Source organism: Amblyomma mixtum, chromosome 8, assembly GCF_055824585.1.
Source record: "Amblyomma mixtum isolate Tamu chromosome 8, ASM5582458v1, whole genome shotgun sequence".
Lineage (NCBI taxonomy): Eukaryota > Metazoa > Arthropoda > Arachnida > Ixodida > Ixodidae > Amblyomma > Amblyomma mixtum.
This window is the reverse complement of record NC_143019.1, coordinates 133,662,204-133,687,891: the sequence shown is the minus strand read 5'-3', so window position 1 is coordinate 133,687,891 and position 25,688 is coordinate 133,662,204. Positions and strand designations below refer to the sequence as shown.

The window sequence follows — 25,688 nt, the reverse complement described above, 5'->3', positions numbered from 1 at the left end:
ATAGGGGCTATTTCTGGTTAAGATATAGAACTTTCTATGCCCACTTCGGAATGACACTTAACTTTAAGCTAGTTTTGGTAACTGCTGAGTCATGGCAACAAACACCCTCGTTTAGCGAGATATCCTATCCATTTGCTGGTGTCTGTTGCCGAGCGCCATATGCAGAAGATGAAACACGCCTGTAGTGATTCCCCTGTCAAGACTGCAAGAGTCAAAAGAAAGGCTGTAGCTGTTCAATACGTTCACAGTTTACCCATCGGTTAAAGAAAATTGGCAATCGAGATGGCGTCGATGTTTTCTCCCCACCTGAGGAGGAGCTCAGTATCTGCGTGAACGTGTCAAGTAGGAACGTGAAGAAACCGCAGGTTGCACGATCGACTACGAGAATCACTTCATGAAATGCACGGAATGCATTGTGCATGTGGTCATGTTTATAATAACAATAATAATAATAATAATAATAATAACAATAACAATTTATTTCCGGTCACCATACATTAAGGAAGGGGATGGGAATAAAAGCAATTAACGCTTGACAAAGTTCCCACCCCCTTCACAGCAACTGAGCAGTGGCTTGCGACAGCGCTTCTGTCACGACAGCAAACAACTAAGTGAAGAAGAAAAAAAAAGAGAAAAGGCAAAGTTCACTTAAGCGTGAGCACGAACCAGCAGTTCGCTTAGGAAAAGAAAACGCACATCAAAACAACAACAATCATTGAAACTAATATAACGCTTGTAAGACCCTTGCTGTACAAGAGAACATTTACACACGCATCATTATGCGTGTGTAAACACTGAGAAAGACACTGAGAAAGGAAGGTTTCGCGGAGAAAGAAGTCGAGAAGGTTGGAGTAGCTAACTCTGTCTGTTTATATTCGCATCGATCAGTTTGTTGAGCAGTAGTGAAAGTTGAAATGCAACCATTTGGCGTCCATAGTTTGTTCCCATCCGCGGTAATACCCAGTGTTGATTGTAACGGCATGGATATGTACATTGAAATAACTGAACGTGGGCTAAGTCCGATATATTGCTTACGCATTCTCGTTTTTCTATAACACAAGTGCGCAGGAGTCTATGAGCATGAGGACTGAAAATGTTTATAAGCTTATACTTGGAAAACAAGTCTTTAGTTTAGTGTCTATTTGGACAATTCTGAGAGCCCGCTTTTCAAGAACAGCTAGTTTTTTTTCAGACTGGAGTGTAGCAATGCCCCACACTAATGGGCGGTAGTTTAAATGTGAGCGAAGCAATGCGTGATAAAGCAAGTTTTACTTGTTTCGGCAGACAACTTCTGAAACGGGCCATAAATCCGTCAAACTGACAGGTGCTCCAACGAGAAGCCAAAAGAGTCCCATAAGGATGCGAACAGAGTTGTCAGGGGCAACGTGATGCTTCACTGCTGAAAATCCGGTCGCATGCGGAAACCTGCACGGTGTGAGCCGGAATTCACGCAATGCACTGTCCTTAACCGGCACAGAGAAAAAGATACGGAGGCTGCTGAAACCTCAAAGAATCATGATCACTGCGTTAGCAGCCCTTCTGTCGGGCTCACAGGGGAGCTCGTGCTTTCAAAGGCTTCGCAATCTTGTTTTTCCTGTTTTAATTTCTGATACCTCCATTGTGGCTGTGACAAGGTGCCTTTTGGTTGGTGTTTCTAGGCTGCAAATGTATATGTGCTTGACGTCCTTTCCAATAAACCTTGTTGAAAGTCAGCGCTCGTGTCGTCGTGTTCTTATATGCTTCCGTCACAGCGAAGTTCATTGGGAAATGCCAACGGGATGAGTGATAGCATCTGCAGAAAACGCTAAAGCCAAGAACATCAACCTTTCAGTATAATACTTTGCCACATTTGGGGCAGAAACCATTTCAAAAGAATGGCCTGAGGGGCGAGTTGGTGCATGATGAAATGAACGGCGGCGCAACAAGGACACTAACAAGAGAGGGGACACCACATGCGCACACTACCAACTGTTTATTGCATGGAAAGGTGGCATATTTAAACATACAGCTCAGGCATGACACTCATCGCATTATCGCTCAGAACCCAACACGTGGAAAAGAAACAGCAACATCAGGATAAAAGACAAGAACCCTTAACCTCTGCAGAAAAAACTAAAAGATTTTGATAACAGAACTTTTAGCAGGCCATCTCGTAGCAAAAGCAGAGTCAAACCAGCGTAGCATAAGCAGAGTCAAACAAGAGAAGCAAAAGCAGTCAAAAAAATATAATACAATCGTAGCAAAGGCAGAGTCAAACGTATTAAGCAAAAGCAGTCACAACCCGAGAAACAACAAAACGGAAAGAAAAAAACAGTAACAAAGTTAACAACCCGCCTAAAACAAACAACAGACGGCCGCTAGAAATGCAGGGCTGAAAAGATGCACAGCACATGGCGTTACAAAAAACTGTCAAGAAAGGACACTTCATTTCTACGGAGGGATACTGAGGAGTCGCTAACACAAGTGCTTCCCTTCTTATTGATCATAAAGGCCTCAAGAATTTCGCGTGCCACCTGATCGCGACTCCTGCCGAGAATCCTTATTCCGTTAAGCACTGGCTCACACTTGCAATCTTTACAATGTAGGGGCAAATTCGACCCGCCTCCGTTTTCTAACGACTTTTCGTGTTCCCCTGTTCTGTCGTTAATGCAGCGACCTGTCTGGCCTATATAGACCCCCCCGCACGTCAGTGGGATTTCGTACACCACTCCGACGGCACAAGAAACGAAATGCTTGCCGTGCCTCTTTCTGCACATGGCTTTCTTCTCTTCGCTGAACCGCGAGCATAACCCGCTCAGCTTTCTTGGCGCAGAGAAAACGACAGGAACGTCGTACCGGCCAGCAACTTTCTTCAAGTTGTGCGCCACACGGTGTATATAAGGGACCACTTGTGGTCGCTTTGATCCCGGCTTAGCATGGAATTTTTTCTTCTTTCCTTTCATTTTTTGAAGGAGGGTCTCCGCTACGCTACAAACAACAGAACACGGGAAGCCAGCCATTTGAAGCCTTTCGATCCGATTGTTAAAGCTAGCCTCAGCCATGTGAGCACAGGACTTAAGCAATGCGGACTCGAGGCAAAGGGAAGCGATCGCCCTTTTTACTGTCTTAGAGTGCGCTGATCCGTACGGAAGAAGTTCCTTTTTTGCTCGTGGGGAATACATCCAACAAACACGTCCTTCTAAAAACTTGATATTAATATCTAAAAACTGCAAGTTGTTGTTGTCAGGAAGTTCGTGAGTAAAAGCCAGCCCTTTTCCCTATTGTCTGAAAACGGATAAGATTCTTTCCACTGTGCTGGGGAGCGTCAATGCAGAGTTAGTACTTTTTAGTATTACCAAGAAGTCGTCCACGTATCTAAAAATTCGCAGGACTGGGCCACTGTCAAGGGAAGAAGCTAAAGCACGGTCAATAGTTGATAAATATATATTACACAATGCAGGGGCGACACAGGAACCGATGCAGATTCCTCTTCTCTGCAAGTACATTTCAGTTTCAAAGGAAACAAACGTAGACCTTAGGTAAAATTCTAGAAGTGATAAAAAATTGTCAACACTTAGTCCAGCTGAGTTCTGAAATGCGATGGCCCCATTAGATTCAATGCACTCCCGTACGGATTTGAAAAGGTCACTATGAGGAACTGAGTAAAATAAATCTTCCACATCAACAGAAAACAAGTATCCAATAGAAGACTGGTCTTTTAAAAAAGCTGTCACATCTGCAGAATTCTTGGTAGCGAAGGGATCGTCTACTTCCAATCCTTTCAAATGCTTCAGGAGAAATTTGCTCACCTTTTGCTGCCAAGAATCCCGCTCACTAACAATAGTTGTTGTTTGTTTTAGGCGGGTTGTTAACTTTGTTACTGTTTTTTTCTTTCCGTTTTGTTGTTTCTCGGGTTCTGACTGCTTTTGCTTAATACGTTTGACTCTGCTTTTGCTACGATTGTTTGACTCTGCTTTTGCAACGAGATGGCCTGCTCAAAGTTCTGTTATCAAAATCTTTTAGTTTTTTCTGCAGAGGTTAAGGGTTCTTGTCTTTTATCCTGATGTTGCTGTTTCTTTTCCACGTGTTGGGTTCTGAGCGATAATGCGATGAGTGTCGTGCCTGAGCTGTATGTTTAAATATGCCTCCTTTCCATGCAATAAACAGTTGGTAGTGTGAGCATGTGGTGTCCCCTCTCTTGTTAGTGTCCTTGTTGCGCCGCCGTTCATTTCATCATGCACCAACTCGCCCCTCAGGCCATTTTTCTGAAGTACCTTTCTTGTACAGTGGGCCCTTTTATGTGTTCAAGTCCTTCCTATGCTCAAGTACATGCGCTTGTCTCTCACATAGCTGCTTCAACCTGCCGTGCAAGATTCATTTCATTTTGTCTCCGCAAGGGACTTGTTCCCTCAGAAGTGAATGCCTTTTTTGGTGTGATTAAGCCTTCCATTGGACACGTCAAACGGCTTTGCCGAATTCTGAAATCCGAACTGTGGAGTCAAGTTCGATTGTTTTATGACTGGCTGCGCGTTTTGTGCTTCAATCTTAAGCCTGTCTGGCTCGCTGAAAAGGAACTGGCTGCTCTAAGACTTCTCGCAGCGCAATCCACAGAGTTTTTATGGCAACGTTACCTTACTGTTCTTCCGCGGAAGCCTGAAAAGGAGACGGTGAAGCCTAGGAGCCTGGTCGTCCTTGGGAATGCCTCCGTTCCAGAAGAAGTAGCCGCTACCCTAACGAAAGGGCCGAAGTACAGTTGTCCTCCAAGAATCCCAGCCTTCGAGCTACTGTCCCTGAACAGGAAGGTGGCAGATAAAGCCGGTGAGGACCGAGAAAGGTGCCTTTTGGATGGTGTTGACGGGATACTGAGGACAGCCCGGAAAAAGGACCTCTACCCAAAGGAGCGCACGCGACACGTCGTGTCGTTCTTCAAGGACAACGACCTAAGACTTCTTCAAGCAGACAAAGAAGGCGGTTTCGCGGTGGTTCCGGCTGGCGTATTCAAAGAAAAGGCGACGCAGGCCATTTTGAAGAACTTTGTTCAGGTGAAGAAGAGTGCCTGTAGAGTGAAAACGCAAGCCATCTCGTTGTGCAACCAGTTGCAGCTTTCCGGGCTGGCCAAGGGAATCAGCGACTGCAAGAAAGGGTCTCTTGATGTCTTTTTTACGGTGGAAACCCATAAGCCAGACATGCCTTTCAGATCTATTGTTAGTGAGCGGGATTCTTGGCAGGAAAAGGTGAGCAAATTTCTCCTGAAGCATTTGAAAGGACTGGAAGTAGACGATCCCTTCGCTACCAAGAATTCTGCAGATGTGACAGCTTTTTTAAAAGACCAGTCTTCTATTGGATACTTGTTTTCTGTTGATAGGGAAGATTTATTTTACTCAGTTCCTCATAGTGACCTTTTCAAATCCGTACGGGAGTGCATTGAATCTAATGGGGCCATAGCATTTCAGAACTCAGCTGGACTAAGTGTTGACAATTTTTTATCACTTCTAGAATTTTACCTAAGGTCTACGTTTGTTTCCTTTGAAACTGAAATGTACTTGCAGAGAAGAGGCATCTGCATCGGTTCCTGTGTCGCCCCTGCATTGTGTAATATATTTTTATCAACTATTGACCGTGCTTTAGCTTCTTCCCTTGACAGTGGCCAAGTCCTGCGAATTTTTAGATACGTGGACGACTTCTTGGCAATACTAAAAAGTACTAACTCTGCATTGACGCTCCCCAGCACAGTGGAAAGAATCTTATCCGTTTTCAGACAACAGGGAAAAGGGCTGGCTTTTACTCACGAACTTCCTGACAACAACAGCTTGCAGTTTTCAGATATTAATATCAAGTTTTTAGAAGGACATGTTTGTTGGATGTATTCCCCACGAGCAAAAAAGGAACTTCTTCCGTACGGATCAGCGCACTCTAAGACAGTAAAAAGGGCGATCGCTTCCCTTTGCCTCGAGTCCGCATTGCTTAAGTCCTGTGCTCACATGGCTGAGGCTAGCTTTAACAATCAGATCGAAAGGCTTCAAATGGCTGGCTTCCCGTGTTCTGTTGTTTGTAGCGTAGCGGAGACCCTCCTTCAAAAAATGAAAGGAAAGAAGAAAAAATTCCATGCTAAGCCGGGATCAAAGCGACCACAAGTGGTCCCTTATATACACCGTGTGGCGCACAACTTGAAGAAAGTTGCTGGCCGGTACGACGTTCCTGTCGTTTTCTCTGCGCCAAGAAAGCTGAGCGGGTTATGCTCGCGGTTCAGCGAAGAGAAGAAAGCCATGTGCGGAAAGAGGCACGGCAAGCATTTCGTTTCTTGTGCCGTCGGAGTGGTGTACGAAATCCCACTGACGTGCGGGGGGGTCTATATAGGCCAGACAGGTCGCTGCATTAACGACAGAACAGGGGAACACGAAAAGTCGTTAGAAAACGGAGGCGGGTCGAATTTGCCCCTACATTGTAAAGATTGCAAGTGTGAGCCAGTGCTTAACGGAATAAGGATTCTCGGCAGGAGTCGCGATCAGGTGGCACGCGAAATTCTTGAGGCCTTTATGATCAATAAGAAGGGAAGCACTTGTGTTAGCGACTCCTCAGTATCCCTCCGTAGAAATGAAGTGTCCTTTCTTGACAGTTTTTTGTAACGCCATGTGCTGTGCATCTTTTCAGCCCTGCATTTCTAGCGGCCGTCTGTTGTTTGTTTTAGGCGGGTTGTTAACTTTGTTACTGTTTTTTTCTTTCCGTTTTGTTGTTTCTCGGGTTGTGACTGCTTTTGCTTAATACGTTTGACTCTGCCTTTGCTACGATTGTATTATATTTTTTTTTTACTGCTTTTGCTTCTCTTGTTTGACTCTGCCTTTGCTACGATTGTTTGACTCTGCTTTTGCTACGAGATGGCCTGCTCAAAGTTCTGTTATCAAAATCTTTTAGTTTTTTCTGCAGAGGTTAAGGGTTCTTGTCTTTTATCCTGATGTTGCTGTTTCTTTTCCACGTGTTGGGTTCTGAGCGATAATGCGATGAGTGTCATGCCTGAGCTGTATGTTTAAATATGCCTCCTTTCCATGCAATAAATAGTTGGTAGTGTGCGCATGTGGTGTCCCCTCTCTTGTTAGTGTCCTTGTTGCACCGCCGTTCATTTCATTGCATTTAACCATTTCAGCATTACCAATATTAAGAAAATTGAAAGAATCCAAAGAAAAGCCGTAAGATTTATTTATTCTAAATTTTCACCCTTTGATTCTCCGTCTGAGCTAATGAAATCTAACCGTATCCAACCTCTTGCGGCAAGGAGAAAAAACTATTCGCCGAGAATTCCTTTCCTTCCTCATAAATAACAAATTGGCGCTTGATCCTGCACCCTATTTATCGTTTTTAGCTGCACGCATCACACGTCACCATCATCCTGGTTCACTTACTCCGTACTTTGCTAGAACTGACTCTTTTAAATTTTCCTTTTTCCCGCGTACCATCAGCGAGTGGAATTTCCTGACACGATAAATGTCAGCGCATAGTCATCCTGCATGCCTTTTTTATTTTTAGTTTTTCTTTTTATTTACTTGTTTCCCATGTATCTGTAATATCTAATATGCATTTGTTCTGCTTGGATCTGTAACATGATCTGGAGTATGAAATCAATAAAAATACAAATGCAATAGTACGGCGGCGACGGCCGCCTATGCAACTAAGTGTCACAGAAGCTAAAAGAAGCCGTTATAGATGCAACCTGGCCGTATTTCACCCTCGCATACGCTGAAGACTCCAAACACGCCATCGAAGCAGATGGACCACAGCAGACGACACGCGCGCATCCCGCAGTACCTTGAAGCGCACTTGTCAAACGTGCTGCCAATGCGTACGCGCCTCAGCCAATGGACGTTCTCTTTAGCTCCCACGTGACTCAAGCAGCCGATCGCAGCGCCGCTTTTTTTTGTCTATAAACGCGAAAACATTAGGTGGCTTATCGACACGAAAACCCTGCGTGGCCCAAAAAGTGCCGGCGTTACAAAACTCGCGATTGTTAGAAACGGTGTGACGTCATCAAGAGCGGGAAAATACGAAATGTCAGCTAGTAATATGCAGTACTAGTATTTACAAAAAAAATTAGACAAAATCATAGAAATGAAATAGAATTATAATAGAATTGTAATGTTTTCGCGTCACTGCCACGTAAGTTGTCGCCGGTAATTTTTTGATCGCGTCATTTACTTTTTTTTTTGCTGAGATATATGCGTTATTGCGGGCATCGGAAGTTCTGATTTCTCCCTTCACGGCCATACAAAGATGACGGTGCTCCGTCTTTGGAAAGCAGCAGCGTCCGCCACCACGGCATCGCACTCTCAGTAAATGACAACGCAGCTGTGGAAAGAAAAATTATAGTTGTACCGTTAAGAGATCGGAAGCGGGCAAAGTGGGTGAGGGAACAAACGTCGGTTAATGACATCCTAGTTGAAATCAAGAGGAAGAAATGGGCTTGGGCAGGGCATGTAATGCGAAGCCAAGATAACCGCTGCTCCTTAAGGGTAACGGAGTTGATTCCAAGAGACGGCAAGCGTAGCAGGGGGCAGCAGAAAGTTAGGTGGGTGGATGAGATTAAGAAGTTTGCGGGGATGCGGTGGCCGCAACTGGCAAAGGACAGGGTTAATTGGAGAGACATGGGAGAGGCCTTTGCCCTGCAGTGGGAGTAGTCAGGCTGATGATGATGATGATGATTATAGCTTGGTCAGGGTCACAAAATGGCTCATGCATATTTGATTTTCGGGCGAACAAGTGTGATGTGGGCAAGTTTCTTCAGATGTGGGGGAGCATTGTTTGAGGTTATGCTTCAGAAGGCCAAGAGAGTGGTTAGCGGATGCTAAAGTCAAATTAATGTGATGATGCCAAGTTAAATCTGATTGCAGGTGAATCCTGAGGTATTTATAAGTAGTAGCAAGCTTGACAGAATCGTTAATTAGGAAGTAACTTGACGGCATGTACGAAGAACAACGAGTGAAAGAGATAAGCTTTGTATTTTATTTTGGGCACTTGATTTGTAAATAATGAGATCGGTTTTATTTGGTTGGTTAGGGTCCTTGGAATATACTGCCAAGATACCAAATGCTGCAGCAGATTTTTGGTTATGATGATGTCAAGGAAGGCCACGCCCCTTTTCACCCATAGGACCCATTAGTACGAATCGAAAAAAAATAGAGAAAATAGGAAGTGCAAGCTCTGCTGTAAAAAAAAACAAGAGCAGAACTCGGAACAAGTGTAATGTGCAGCATGCCCCTTATATAGTGCCTACACTTGATGTCTTCACTTGATTGCTTTCTCTAATGGCACAGCAGTTATATTGCCGAACTGATGGCGGTAGGTTATGACGCAACTTTGTGGGAAACCTTTTTTAATATCATATAAAAGCAGGAAATTCTTCGCCTATCTTAAAAAACATATTGTTTTATGTTAAAGGGGCTCCGAAAGGAGCTCTAATAACGTTGCGGTATGCCTGGGATATTAAAGCACGCCGTTTCAGGAATATTGTCCAGTAAGAATTTTGTCAATGCCCTGCGTAGAAGCTAAGTTAGCTGTTGTCAAAATTCGAATTTGAGCGCCTTCCCCTCTCCTCTCATCCGCTTTTGCACGCTGGAAAGTCGGCGCTCCTCCGCCGGCTCCACCTCCGGGGGCGAAGCTTCCTGATCCGCCGGAGCTACGCGACTGATTGGCTGCGGCCATGGGAGCTGCCTGACGTCGGAAAAATCTAACCAATAGCTACCTCTCAACTTGCATACGCAGGAGGGAGCGACGGAGGAGGGTGCGAGCATGAAAAAGTCGCCGGGAGGGGCTTGCCAACTTTCGCGCGTGATTGTGGCTTCTCTGTGTAGAGGTGTATTACTTGGCTCAGGTGTTCATGACAACACAACGCAGTGATTGAGCGAGTTGATGTGCTCTCCTCGGAAGGTGTTTCAGATCTCCTTTAATCAAAGTTTTGGTCAAATGTTTCGGGGAATCCCCTAAGGTGGAGTGGAAAAAGCAAAGTGGTAAAGCAGAAAAAGAACATCTTCATATTTGTATTTTTTTATCTACTCAATACACATGAGATGCCAGCGTTCATAAATTTAACTTAGTTCAGTGCAGTGCAAACTGCTTTTGCACTTGTATAGATAAAAGCATGAGCTCTGCAAAGAACGAAAATATCAAATCAAATGAAATCTAATCTATATTTTTTCATCGCAAAATGCAGAGGGCCATGGGCAAAAAGCGTCTGAATGGGCTTGACTGGGTCCACGGCCCGTTTGGTACATGGCAGCATGGCATACAGCAAGATTTAACAATTTTTTTGGATTAGTGGTAACAGAACTATATACTAAAATGTACATACAAATGAATGTTCACAGAATCAGTGGCATTCCAACTATATGCATGTACAAAAAACACAAACTTTGTTACACGGGAGTTCATGATATGAAATGTGGCACATATATGAGACATCAGCAGCATGCCTGTTTAATGAAAATGCAGGGTGCAAGATTACAAATTATAAGCGGATACATCTGCCTATATCGAAATTCTAAATATATATATATATATATATATATATATATATATATATATATTAGATCGGTCTTCCGATCGAAACGTCGAGTAGAATAAATATGTTTCCTTTAACGAAGCGTATACTTCGCTATATACTCTTGTAAGCAGTCAAGTACTCCATGCTTTCGCAACCTATATATATATATATATATTTATATATATATATATATATATATATATATATATATATATATATATATATATATATATATATATATATATATATAAAGTATGAAGGCAGGAGATGACGCAGCATTTGAAGTCCCTAATTTGTTCGCGATTGTGGAATTTCTCGGGTTTCGGCATGTCGGGTAGTACGAATATTTGTTTTAAGCTTTAGGTTAGCGATGTTACCTAACGTGTTATTATTACCTTCCACACCAGTTTCATAGAGCCTGAGCAATTTGGCTTTGTGCGCATGTCTGGGATGGGAAGTAAGTTTAGTCCAGTAAAAAGTGGTTGCATGTGACTGTCAAATGGTGTGTTCATGATGGCGCGAATCGCTTTCTTTTGTGTAATATGTTTATTACCATTTGAAACAGTAGTTCAGCCTCATACTAATTGGCAATAGTCTACACTGGTAGCAAACGGATTATTCTTCCGGTTAACCTCCCTGCCTTTCCTCTTCTACCTCTTACACTGGACATAAAAAGTGATTAATATATTAGAAGTTTAATGCTTTTTGCTAAATATGATCGTAATTTTGAAAGAATGCCAGACACAAGAGATACCTTTGTTGTTAATATCTCTACTTGCGAGTTCCATTACATGTGTTCATCGAAGAATACACCACGACACTTAACTGCAGATACAACATCAACCACTGAATCGTTTAGTTTTTGAGCAGGTAACTGGCCTAGTCTACGGTTTTTTGGTAGAAAAAAAGGCTTTTGTTTTCTTTGTGTTTATATTGTCAAGGGACAACGACGAAGACAGTGCTAGGCTCGTGCTCAGAGCGCGAAGAGGACGAAGTGTGTTGCGTGCGCCGTTGGCCAGTGGTGGTTCGACTGAGCTGCCGTCAGCTACCTCTCTGTGACTATGCGTACTCCTCGTGTGCGTACGTCTACGTAACATCTCTTGGTGGAGGTGCGGGGTAAATCTACGTAGGACGACGTTGCCGCCGTGTTCGGCAACCACGTGAACTGGGGGGAAATACGGCGGCTCTTCGCTTGTTCAAAATGGCGGCATTCTTTTAGGGTTGCGTCAACCGTTCCACAGTCCTTGTACACCAGCAAGTTGAAGGCGTCTTCTGCCTTGAGAATGTGACCGACTTTGTCTCTCTCTGACATGGCGGAATCAACTTTCATGCAGAGGGCTAAAATGTCCTCAATGTAGCACACATAGGAGGACGATTGTGCGCGGCACGCGAGCTCCTTCGTCGCGGCCAGCTGACGTCCGAATGGCTTGCCGAACAATTCGGTAAGCTTCTGCTTGCACAGGTCCCAACTGGTTAGTTCTTCCTCGTGGGTCCCGAACCAGACCCTTGCTGTGCCCGTCAAGTAGAGAATGACGTTAGCCAACTTCATCGTCGGGTCCCACAGCTGTTGTGACACGTACAGTGGTGAGCAGCCTTGTCTAGAGCGCTTGAGCAGTGCGCACTTGGTAACAAAAACCGAAATTAGAGAGCAGCCCCTCACTACAGGGCAAAGTTTTCGTGCCTGCTTTGTTTACGAGGCTATCTGGCGCTACTTCCGTGCAAGCGTTGCAGCTGGACCCTAGAGGCTGCCACAAAATCTGGATTTGTTTGCAAGGAAGTGCACCGCCCGAGCGCTCTAGACAAGGCTGCTCACCACTGTACGCTCGTACAGCGAGAGCCAGTCCTCGACGTCCACGCCATCGGTACCGCAGAATGTGCCCGGGTCGCGAGGGTGGGCCACGACGACAGTTGGCGTGGCAGGCGCAGACGGGGGGGCAGCGTCGATAGCTATTGCGACGGGTCGGCTCGTCGGCTCGTCGGCATGTCGGCTCGAACCCGCGACCTCCACCAAGAGATGTTACGTAGACGTACGCACACGGGGAGTAGGCGTAGTCACAGAGAGGTAGCTGACAGCAGCTCAGCCGAACCACCACCGGCCAACGGCGCACACAACACACTTCGTCCTCTTCGCGCTCTGAGCACGAGCCTAGCACTGTCTTCGTCGTTGTCCTTTGACAATATTTAGTGAATTCACGGAACTCCAGGATGACAGTTCTATGAGTACTTGATTTGCGTTCGTAATTTGAGCCGCTAAGAAGCATAGTGCAGTCATCAGCATAGATGACGAACTTTACTGCTAATGGTAATGAGGCAATTAACGTGACAAAATAACAGAGGCCACAATGACCTTGTGGTCATCATCATCAGCCTGACTACGCCCGCTGCAAGACAAAGGCCTCTCCCATGTCTCTGCAATTAACCCTGTCCTTTGCCAGTTGCGGCCACCGTATCCCCGCAAACTTCTTAATCTCATCCGCCCACCTAACTTTCTGCCGCCCCCTGCTACGCTTGCCTTCTCTTGGAATCCACTCCATTTTAAGGACCAGCGGTTATCTTGCCTTTGCATTACATGCCCTGCCCAAGCCCATTTCTTCCTCTTGATTTCAACTAGGATGTCATTAACCCGCGTTTGTTCCCTCACCCACTCCGCCCGCTTGCGATCTCTTAACGTTACACCTATCATTTTTCGTTCTTGTGGTACACGTGCGCAAATTAATGTCATGTCGGAACGTTTATTATTTATGACGACCGTCTGCTTACGGTTATGCAGGGAGGACTTTAATAGTTGAAGGAAAGTGCCACGGAAGCCATAATGGCCTAGTTTTTCCTGTAGAGTGACGTGATTAATATGGTCAAAGGCTTTAGAGTAATCTACGAATATACCTAACGTGCATAACTGTCGTTCGAAAGGCTCAAAAATACTTTCATTTCGTGTTAGCAGAGCAGTTTCACCCGACACGCGGTTCATAAAACCGAATTGAGCGCAAGTAATGATATTGTGTTTTGCGACGAAAGATATCATCCGTTGAACTTAGCAAAGCGCAATTAAAAGACAGGGACAAGAAGAAGAAGCACACAGGACAAGCGTTTGTCCTGTGTGCTTCTTCTTCTTGTCCCTGTCTTCTAATTGCGCTTTGCTAAGTTCAACATGTATTACCAACTCGCCCAACTTTCTGCATTGCTTGATATCATTCGGCTGTGTATTAGTTTTTCTAGGCCTTTCGAAAAGACTGGAAGTATTGAGATCGTCCTGTAGTTGGAAAAATCATTTATATGCCTCTACATTTGTGCAGAAACAGTGAGTTTTGCAACCATGAATTTCATTGGAAAGGTTCCGTTAGTTATGATTAGATGAAAGACAAGTTCTGGTGCGTATGCAATAATGTCTAAGACGAGTTTCACAGGTCTAATCTGCAATGCACACGCATCACAACAGTTGCTATTTTTATAGATTCAAAGATGCTATATACTTCGTTAGCTGTGGTAGGACAACAAAACGCACTGCCGGATTTGATCCTAGGTTTCAGGTAATGCATGTAGTTCTGATTATGGATGCTATTTGCTACAGACACAAAGTCACCGTTGAAGCAGTTCGTTAATTTTGTATTGGAAATAATCTCACCTGCAACAACATTCGATACGTGTCGTTTAGTCCACGACTTAAAATATACTATGTAAAATAGTTATGATACCATCAAGTGTCATGTATAATAGCGGAATGAACAGAAACAATAGCTCTTGTACGGGCATTTTTTCGAGAAAAACGCAGCGATAACAAAAAAATATGCACGATTCTAGTTGTGATTCATTCCTCACCTATATAAACAAATACTCCCGGAAACAGAAGACTGGACAGCCGTAGCTCCGTTGGAAGAGCACTGGACGCGAAATTTGGTGGTTGTGGGTTTGGATCCCATCTGCGATATGCGGCGGTATTTTCTTTTACTTTGTAATCAAATATATTTAAGTGATAAAATAATTACGCTATTAATATCCCACTGATCAGCATCACAAATTTAAAGAACGTCCCCTACGCTCCTTCGTTTCGGTGACTGTTGGCTTCCTTATGTGTGTGTGTGTGTATATATATATATATATATATAAGAAATAAGTGTACGAATTTTCAGTAAACATTTTTTTACAGGAATAAAGTCAAAATTCTCTGCTAAGAATGAATAGCAAAAAGTGAGTTTTGAGAAAAACGACAAAGAAAATGAAAGATTGGAATAACAATACCGGGTGTTTCACCTAAGACTTTCTGCAATTTTCAAAAATAAGCTATTTCATAGATGCGCGCTTTTTCTGGCATAGCATTGTCAGTGGTGTAGTACATCATAATGCAGCTAAGACGTGCTAACTAGCAGGCTTGTTAACCAATATTTAATAGCTAACTTTTAAACTATTACCGTTAGGCTCCTTAATTAATGAGAGGCATGCAGCCCATCGAAAGTAATGTCCATACCCGTTTTTAGAATTTCGAGAACGCGATTATCCTTGGCGCTGTGACCCAACAAATTTCGCCTACATCGCGCCAAAATACATGCGGTTTGAGAAGCTTGCAGGCAAAGCAACCTCTCCAGTGAACCTAACTCGTCGAAATAGCCAAAATTTGTTGGTTCACAGCGCAGAGGATAATCGCGTTCTCGAAATTCTAAAAACGGATATGGACATTACTTACGGTGGGCTACATGCCTCTCAATAATTAAGGAGCCCAACGGTAATAGTTTAAAAGTTAACTATTAAATATTGGTTAACAAGCCTGCTAGTTAGCACGTCTTAGCTGCATTATGATGTACTACACCACTGACAATGCTATGCCAGAAAAAGCGCGCATCTAATTCAAATAGCTTATTTTTAAAAATTGCAGAAAGTCTTAGGTGAAACACCCTGTATATGCCATAAGGCAATGTCCAGGAGAGTCAAAATACACCATTTTCGTAGTTCCACCTCTGCTTACTCTTGCTTTTCCGTGCTTTTTCTAGTGTGGCAACTCGTTTTCTTTCTTCTCGTGTTTTTTTGCGACATCCGTAGACCTAGATGAAGATGTACAGATACGCTGTTTCTCACCTTGCAGGCAAGCTCTCAGCGAGAGCAGACAATACCCGTTTCACTGCCCGTCATGCAACAGCGCCAAACAAACTCTATACCACTCCATGTATAGAGTGCCTTAAACCACCCCGGCAACCTCACAACGCTATTACGTCCTCATGGGAAGCTGCTCTACCCAGCTCTGGCATGATTGATCAGCAGCGGCTGATCTTTTTGTATAGCAGGTGTCTGTACGGTGGAGGGCGTTGTGTTGCGTATTTATGTTCTCTGTGTTGTATGCTCGAAGAGGCTTGTTCATTCTTGGGCATATATGCATTTTTTCTTCTTCATTTTCCCTCCCTGTAATGACCCTCAAATGATTGTTGACAGTATTCGTAAAAAAAAAAAAAAAGAAGCAGAAGCTGTCGGAGTCCTGGAGTGAGGACCCCGCCCACGAGGACCGGTCTAAGCCTTTCCAAATAAAGTTTTTCACCACTACAGCCAGGTTTGATCCCAATGTGCTTCAAAATGTCCAGGGTCCCTCTGTTGCGATTCTTGGAACGATACACGCCAGCATAAAAAAAAAATTCAGTGTTGGTACGCCGGCATAACTATCCTTTCTGATCGAGTTGTTCCAAAACGCCTTGCGTCGCTTCTATGAGCGTTGAAGTTGTTAAATGCAAGCAAAGCGTCATATATGGTAAAAAACAATTATTATTAGTCTAAACTGAAAAATTAAGAAACAATAAGTGCTGCTCTGAAAAGCAGGCAATTATTTTAACGAAAAAAGTCGCAGTTTCGGTTTCGTGAGATGCGCAACAGATTACATCGTGGGATGTACCTTCGGAACGCTGTTAATCAGAAACATAATTTTTGTCGCAGTTCCTTCAGGAATGAATGGCTGTTTTGACGAAAGAAAATTTTAAAAACTTCTTTTTCAAAAATTTTCAATTTTCAAAGTGGCATCGTACCGCAGACCGCCCGCATACTATGTTTACACGTTTACTCATCCTTGCAGCTGCACAGGTTGTGAAAGTGCACATATCCCGCGACGCAGCCCCGCGAAAACTCAAACCAAGCCCGGGAAACCGAGCGTATCCGTCTCGCTCACCTTCGAGCCCGAGGTTCTTGGCGGCGGCGCGCAGCGTCTGGCGTAGCTTGTCGGCGCTCCGGCCGGCGACGCCCCAGCGCAGACCCTCGGAGGCGCGGTGCAGCTCCTCGACCACGTACACGCCCGTGACGCCCGTGGCCCCGAAGAGGACGATGTCGAGCTCCCGAGGTGAGGACATGTCGCCCGAGCGTCGCTTCGCACTTTCCGCCTCGCGTATACCAACACCAGTCAGCACGCTCGCGCAACCGCTCTCAAATACCGGGTCGTCCTGCGCCGTTTATCCGACCCGCCTTCCGTAATACACGCGGAGGCGAGCTCCAGATTGACCTTGGCGGGCGGCGCATTCGTTAGATCAAACCCGGAAATTTCAAGAACGCCGCGCAAAGCGTGCTGCTGGTGCAGTAGTGTACAGAGGGACGTAGCACTATAGTTAGCACCACGCGGCGAAGTTCTTCGCATGAATATGAGTGTGTTGATGGAATGAACAATGCCTTGATTAGTCTGTAACCATCGATGACGGAAGAGGTGACTGAAGTGTACTGCAAATGTTGCATGTGGCGTCAATTGATGGCGCCACCTACCTGACCGGCGTACCGCGGCTACTGCGACGCGTCACGCGCGTGCCTTCGTGGGTGCTTGGTTTCATTCCCCGCATGGGTTCACACATGGGAGAGGCAAGACATGAGCGAGGGGAGGAGGTCAGCGTCTCTGGTGATGACAATCAAAGTCCCCCTCCACTTGAAAGTAGATGTCGGCACCCCGCAATGGACCCCTTCAACGGAACGGCTCATTGGGAAGTCGTATCACCTACTTGGCGCCGAGTCGGGCCTGCGGCCGATCGAATGCCGCAGTCGAGGTGTACCAGCAAGAATCGGCTGGGAAATTTCTTGAGTCGCTTTCTGATTGAGACCAGAGGAAAGCATCAACAGCCAGCTCGCTTTCTTTTTTTTTTTTTCGTCACGCGACTACTGGGTCTTCTGCCATTTAGAAAGGAGGTCAAGCGTTCTCCGGGTCTTTTTCGAATGCGTTCACTTCTGACTTTGGATGGGAACTTCGGTCATATAAACTATAGTTATTCTTTAGAAGTTGGTCCGAGCTTTTTTTTTATAGGATTGCTGTTTTTGAGTAGCCATCTGCGTTTCACCCTATACTATTAACCCATCCACTCTTGAGCTCCTTCGACCTCGCGTCATCCTCCGCATCGTCTTGCCACCTCTTCATGGGTCGTCGCTTCAGCCTCCTCCCACCAACTTGGATTAAAGTTTATTCGCATCAAGTACGTAATATATAATCCAGGAGACACGCGGAAAAAACTGCCACAAAGGAGCCTCACGCCACCGAACTGACATTTGCGCAACACAAGCAGAGACTTGGAACCTATGCAACACAAAATCACATTATTGGTCAAATGTTTAGGGGTAGCCCCCAGGGTGGAGTAGATTTGTAATAAGGGAGCAATTTCTCATTCGGATGCCAATCAATGCCAATGAGTAATTACTTTCTTATTAAAAATCACAACATTCTTGCATTGCCATGACATTTAAATAAAAGAAGAATAACTGAACAGCTTGAAGCTGATTAAATGTCATGTTTCATCACCTTCTTTGCAATGTATTCAAAGGGCATCCTTATATCACAGAACCAATCCATAGTAGCCTTCCTTCTTTAATCTTTCGTTCACTACCTGTGACTTTGATTGCCCCTCGTATGTGAACGTTCCGGATTCTGCCCTTTGCTGTCACTCTGCTCATCCATTTCAGCATCCTCATTTCTGCTACTCTGACCTTTTGCATTTGTCTTTCTTTGAGGGTATCGCTTCGGTTCCACTAAGATTTATAACTCAAGCAAATGCCACTTAGGTGTTTCCCGCCTGTAGCTGCAACCTTGTCATCGTCTAATATTTTTTTCTTCAAGTATAACTCTGATCACATTTGCTTACTTTATTTTTAATTACATCAAGTGGAGTAAAGGAGTACTGCTACGGTATCCCTCTCAGTTTTGCTATTTTCTTCCTCTGGAGAAAGCAATAATGAACGCAGCTGTGCTCAATGCGGAAGGCTTGCGAACGCCATAAAGGTGTTTTCACTCGGTGTTTACTTTCTTCATCGTGGACATGTTGTGAATGTGTTTACTTTGCTCTTAGCTGGAATGTCTCAAAATACGACCATTTGATTTTTATTAAAATTGCAGTGGACGTCGCAGTGATCACGCAGATTTTCCCCTCATGTAGCCCAGAATATGATAGAAGACGTCTTTAACTAAACTATCAAAGACGAAACCGACGTTTAAAAAGCGTCGGGAGAAAGTCTGCTTTCACGTTGGTCGTCTAATGTCCGAGTAAAAAGGTGGCGCAAAATATATTTCAGAAGTCATCAAAAAACGTCTAGCAACGGGCTACAGCGAGACCTTATGATTTCCAATAGGTGCTTCAAAATCGCAATTTGAGACCTCTACAATCCATCTTTAAAAAACGTAGCGCGAAAAAACGAGACACGGAAAAGGTGAAGACAGGACACGAGTGTCTTCACCTTTTCTATGTCTCGTTTTTCGCTCTACGTTTTTCAAAGATGCACTTGCTCCGACTAGCCCAGTTTAGCTTACTTGTGCTCTACAATCCGATTCTATGGCCTCCATTTTTTTAGCCGAGAGTTTCGTTACGTCGCCCAGCGAATGAGTAGCCTTGCTACATCAACCTCCCACTGTGCACTGCACAATAAACCAGCTACATGTAAACTGCCATCTTGACAGTATCGTCGACTGCTCCTGCGCCGCGTAAATAAAGAAATATCGAACAATACTCTTTGTCGTCTTCAACAAAACAGCACGTCCAAGAAAAACAGTAGACGCATAATATGAGCAGGATACCTAGAAATTAGTGGTTGTTGAGGGAAGGACATGGAGCAGTAACTGTCTCACTTCTGGGAGGACACTTCAACGGCGCCATGAGGGAAGGAAGGAAAGTCGGAGTGAAAGAAGAAAGAGACGAAGAGGTACCGCAGTGGAGGGCTCCGGAATAATTTCGACCACCTGGGGATCTTTAACGTGCACTGACATCGCACAGCACTCGGGCGCCTTTTGCGTTTCGCCTCCATCGAAACGCGGCCGCCGCAGTTGGTTTAGAACCCGGGAACATAGGCTCCGTAGCCGAGCGCCCTAACCACTGAGCCAGCGCTGCTTGTTGGATACAATGAACGGTACGGCAGAAACCGCAAGGCTAACCCCACCTGTAGCTTACAGCATATCAACTGATGACAGTAGCATTCTTTATAAAGGTGCAGATCCAAACGATTTAGTTCTGCAGTGCAACCGAACGCTCGAATCCCTATCAGGGTGATCCCAGTCTAACTGCATAATAATCAATCCCACTAAGACTGAGGTTTTACTATTTAGACCAAGAAATGAAGTTTTCACACTTCAAAATAAGGTCAGTTATAAGAATAAAGAATAACAACAGTAGATGAGCATAAGGTTCTTGGCGTTACTTTTAATTCTCATTTAAACTGGGATCACCATATTAATCACGTCTGCAAGAAGCTGTCTGCTGTTGCAAGCACTCTGTCCTATTGCAGGAACCTGATTCCCGAAAGAGTTAAACTCCTGTTGTACCAAGCGTTATATGCACCCCACATAAATTATTGCAGTCTTGTCTGGAGCTCAACAACAAAAAGAAACACAGATAAAATCAATGTTCTCCAGAAGAAAGTTTTCCGCTATGTGGCTAATGCTGGAATACACGCATCTACAAATAACCTATTTCCGAAGTATGGGATCATTCGCTTCCAGCACAGTTATGAATATCAACTATTAAATCGGCTTTATTATTCATCCGCTGAGTCTGCAAATTTTCTTAAATCTGTTGCAACATTACAACATCGAACAACAGATGTATTGACTAGAAATCCCCCACACTGGCTAGTTCCCTATTTCCGCACCCGAAACAAATTTCAGTCATTAAAGCATAATGTTCCAACGCTTCTAAACAAATATCCAAAAGGGTTTTTTCCATCTAAGAAAGAATTTAAAAATTATTGCTGTAACCTCAACTGAACTCCTACGTGTAACCCTGGTTTGTTGTGCCTTGCCTTAGTTTTAAACTAATTGTCCTTTGGCCGTGTGCTTCCATGTCAACAAATGATTTTTATTTTTATTGTCTCACTGTTTGTTTCATGTGTATGTATGCTTTTGAGACCTGCTTCATTACCCACATGTTTTCAATATGATTTTTGATGAGCGCAGTTTATTTTGTTAATCTATGTCGACTGATGTCTTGTAAGATGCCTGGACCTTCATCAAGTTGCTCTGTGCAACTTTTAGTACAGGGGACCATTCAGAGTTTGTATTTGTACCGCTCTGGAAAATAAACGAATTGAATTGAATTGAACTCAACTCAACTCATGAATGGTACGGCAGAGAAAAAATACACCAATGTGCTCTAGACGTGCATGTACTGTCAGCGCCAAATGGAAAGTTACCAAGGCAACTGTGACGCAAAAACGAACTCAAAAATATTTTCTGCAGACGACGAATACAGGCAGAGCCCATTAACACTTCTACGTAGCTGTGTTATGCGCATTAGAAGTGAAAATAAGTGCGCTACTATGCAGTCTCTCAACAAAAATCTGGTTTTGCTCTTTCCGCGTTTCGATGGCGGCGGAACACAAAAGGTGGTGGTGGTGGAAACATTTATTGCCAAGCAATGCAGAGGGGGCAGACCCTGCCCCCCATTACGTGGCACGAGGCAACCCTTAGGGGGTTGCCCTTAAAGGGCAACTCCGGCGATTTTTCAGCCATTTTAAGTTAATGGCTGATTTGTGTTCCTAAGAACCTCCCGTAATGTGTACGATAGAAGGTTTTCAAAAGTGACCCTAAAATAATTTTTAAACAGCAAAAAACGCACAACTCGAAACCGAAACCGCAAAACCGAAACCGGGGAGGTGCCTTCGTGCGGTATTGACTGTGACGTCACTGACGGGTTCGCCGCGCTGCGAAGTCCCCGAAGATATCAACTACCCTGAGCCACGCTGTCAACATGACTGAAAGCGCGGAGAACAGCTTTTCCGAGACCAGCGAGTCTTTAGAAGACGACTCATTCGACGATTTTGGACTGGACGAGTCGCCTTTCAGGTATGATCCACTGCCGCGCGAGCCCGCCGAGTCACACCACAGGCCGCGTCACCTGCAGCATGGAGACGGTCTGAACTCGGACAAGTTACTCGAGTCATTTACTTGACTTGAGTCATTTGATTTATTACTATTTGATTTGATTACTTGATTTGAGTCATTTCTCGTGCATGCATTTGTGACACAGTCGTCAGAACAAAAGTTAATGTGATGCTCCAGCTGACAGCTGTTCGTGTGGCGAGTGCCGGCCGACCCAGCCTGATGAAAGAATCTGCGCCCGAACGTTGCCGCGGTGCGCAACGTCCTTACAGGGGCATGCACCAACAACAGTGTTCTCTTTGCGAAGCTTTGTCTCGACGGCGAGCTTTTGGAAGTGAGTTCACGCCATAATCCAACATACCGCTTCCTCTTGACGGCCGCGCTCGTTCAGTTGGCCGCTGCGATGGGCGTTTGTACTAGAATAACGTTGGCACAGAACATGCCTTCAAGCGTCGGTTGAACGAACCCTTAGCGAGTCGAAAGCTCTCTCTGAAGTACACGCTGTCTTCATAGCAATCTGGCGCGAAATGTTCCGAGCACAAGCGGGAATGCTTCCTCGGAGACCAGTTGACACGGCGGACAGCTCTCACCCACTTGTCGCGAAGGTTCTTATTACTAGGAAACCTACGGTAGATCGCGCCCGTTGTCACAGATTAAGAATTTGTGCACCCTACAGCACAACAGAAGTTGCCGTGACCCATCACTCTGGTGTACACATCACATCAGGCACGTTGAGATGGCGCGAAACTGCACAGGCGGTCGAAATAATTCCGAAGACCTACACTACGGCACCAAGCTGTTTCTTCCTTTCTTCTTTCACTCCTTCTTACGTCGCGGTTGGGGTGTCCGTTACTGCGCCATTTACTTTCCTCAAAACCAAGTTCAGTTTTCCCCTCCACTGCCAACGCCAGCGCGCGCCCGACCAGCTTGACACGCCGACTCGCCAGTGACGTCACACTACAGGGCGGCCTGTAGAAGTTGCTCGATCAATGGGTGCCTCTCGCGTCGAGGAGCGCTTGTCTTCAAAATTCACTTGCGGAAAAACTACGCCGCTTTCAGGTGCGAAATTTTACATGAGACATCAGACTACCATATAGAATACAGACTTAAAATTTCATTTCGATCGATGAACATTGAAAAATCGCCGGAGTTGCCCTTTAAAGGGAAAAGGACAGCCCTTGGAGGGCTATCCGCTTCAAGGCGTCGGTAATTATCCGGCGCTGGTCAGCAGCAGGGAAGCTGGCCAGGTCAGTCTCCCAGTACGACTCCACCGTGGTAGGGGATGGAGGGTGTGGGAAGGTAGGGCATGTGAGAAGAATATGAATAAAATCTCCCGTTTTCCCGTAGAGCTTACAGGAGGAAAGGAACTGATCGGGGTAGCGGGCATGAAGAAGAATAGGGTAAGGAGCAGTACGGGTCTGGAGTCGACGCCAGTGGGAGGCATGGGTTAGGGTTACGGAGGGAGCAGACGGTGCGTAAACGCGCCAGGTATCTCGGTAGTTGGTAAGGATATCTCTGGAGGTAAGCAGACGCTCCTGGGATGGCGGAGGGGGTCCAACTCCAGCTCGGAAAGTGAGACCTCGGGCAAGGGAGTGGACCTCCTCGTTACCCGGGAGGCCTGCGTGTGCGGGGGTCCAGATAAGGGTTACAGGGCGGGTGGGGTGCCAGAAGCGTAGAAGCCGAGCCGCGGTGCAGGATATCAGGCCTTTAGCGAAATAGGATAGGGTGGATTTTGAGTCGGAGAGAATTTGGTGGCAGAGGTGGAGATGAGAGCGAGCGCAATGGCTGCTTCCTCTGCTATTTCGGATGAGTCTGTAGGGATGGAGCCTGATGCTAGTAATCGGGCCTGATTGTTAGCGACGGCGAGAACCATGCGGGAGCCCGACGACTACGCTGCCACGTCCACGTAGGCTACATCGGAACTGTCGTCGTACAACTTGTGCTGGGCTTTGGCGCGGGCTGCCCTGCGTTCTCCGTCGTGATCGGGGTGCATGTTCTTAGGGATGGGATGGATGATGAGATGGGAGCGTAGGTCTGAAGGTAGGAGGGCCTCTTCGGTAGGATGGGTGATCGAGGCGATGCCTAGCTGACAGGGTAAAGTGCGGCCTCAAATGTGTTGTGGGTACCGAGGTTGAGGTTTCGGGTAGTAGAGGTGCTGGGGGGTGGACGGAGGGCGACCTTCGTGCAGCTCCTGAGGAGCGCGTTGATGCGGTCCCGCTCCTTTTGCTTTAGTGTTCCGCTCTCGCAGACCTGCGCGCCGGTTCGTCACGCGCCGGATTAGACGGGTGACTTGCTGGGTTTGGGTCTACAGAGCTTGGATGGTGTCACCGTGCGCGCCGTGGGAGTGAAGGACGAGGCCCAGGATGCGAATCTTTCAGACTAGGGGACTGGGTGGGTCTCTAGCGTAAGTGAGATGGGGGGGTTGTCGGGATGGTGCGTCCTGGAGCGGTAACGGAAGAGTTCTGATTTGGAAGGGGAGCAGGCTAGGCCGCGCACGCGAACGTACGAGTCGATGATGTTGAGGGCTGACTGTAGGTTGTGTTCTCTGTCGCAATCACTGCCTCGATTGGCCCAGACAGTGATGTCGTCAGTATAGAAGCTGAAATGTATGTCGGGAACTTGGGCGAGTTGGTGGGGGAGTTGGAGACGGGCTATGCTGAAGAGGATAGGAGACACCAAAGCACCCTGACGCGTTCCCCGTGCTCCCAGTGAGACACCGGGGAGCTGGTGATCGCCCAAGGTGAGTGTGGCTGTGCGTTCGAAGAGGAAGTCGCGGACGTAACTATACATCCGCGGGCCTACGCCTAGGGCGTGGAGGCCTTCTAGGATGGCTGCGTGGATAACGTTGTCGAAAGCTTTTGCCAGGTCGACACCGAGGATAGCCTTGGTGTCCCCCGCGGGGGAGTCAAGGATGTGGTGTTTGAGTTGTAGAAAGACGTCCTGGGTGGGTGAGCCTGGGCGGAAACCAAACATGCACGAAGGCATGAGGTTGTTGTTCTCCAGATACCGGCTGAGCCGGGTGTGGAGAACGTGCTCCATGAGCTTTCCCAATGTTGCCCGTTTTATTTACAAAAAGTATAATGGGCAAGAGGAAAAGAAACAAAAATAATATTGGCCAGCCCGCACTCGTTATATTCACAGTAGCCTACAAGGCTCGTTAGTTTGACCCCCCTTAATTCGGAAATCCGGATAATTCGAACTGCCGGCTAAGCTAGGTCCCGGCCAACTCCCATGTAAGGGTCTATGGCGTCGGACGCTCGATGGCGCTGTCTATGGCGTCGGATTCTGGGTCTCCAGGGCGTCGTCAAGCTTTCAGCTTCTAGCCCAGAAGAAGTTTCCAGTTTTTGGAAAAAAAGACTTGTATGTGTGTTACGGGTTCAGCACCGGTTACTTCGAACGGGCTCCCGAAGGGAGGCCGCGTCCAGGCATGACCGGTGCGGCAAAGGATTGTCATAATATTCTAAACCCGACTACCAAGCTGTAGAGTCGCTTGCGCACCTCTCACGTGCGCGCGACGGATGACGAACGGACGGCCCCGCCTCCGAGAACACTCCAACCGCGTAGTTTCGCTTTCGCTCTTCTGAACTTCGCGCCAGCCCGCAATAGCCAGCTAACCTAGCTCAGTCGAGCACCGTTATTTTGCAACTTCTTCGGTACTTGCTAGAATCAGGACAAACTAGGTCGGTGGCTCAAGGGCAGCTGAAAAGATTGGTTCACAAATACGAGGGCACGGCCGAGGACCTAATAGAGGAACTGAGGAGCAGATACCTTAGCACAAACAAAGGGGGCTGATCTCCAGAATACAGAGGAGCAGAGAACGCAAAGCTGGATGAGGACATTTCGATAGCGGAGGTATGGAGAGCAATTAGTCAACTAAGAGCC

The 25,688-nt window shown here is 46.0% G+C and overlaps 1 protein-coding gene across 1 annotated transcript in view; it reads right to left on the bottom strand.

The window, feature by feature from the left end:
- Positions 1–17,179, bottom strand: part of LOC149334524 (saccharopine dehydrogenase-like oxidoreductase) — an 85,898-nt gene extending 68,719 nt beyond the window's left edge. Inside the window, exon 1 of the mRNA XM_089555160.1 lies at positions 16,647–17,179. Coding sequence (XP_089411286.1) covers positions 16,647–16,824 — 178 coding nt within the window. The 5' untranslated portion in view covers positions 16,825–17,179. The remainder of the gene's footprint in view (positions 1–16,646) is intronic.
- Positions 17,180–25,688: the final 8,509 nt, after the last annotated feature.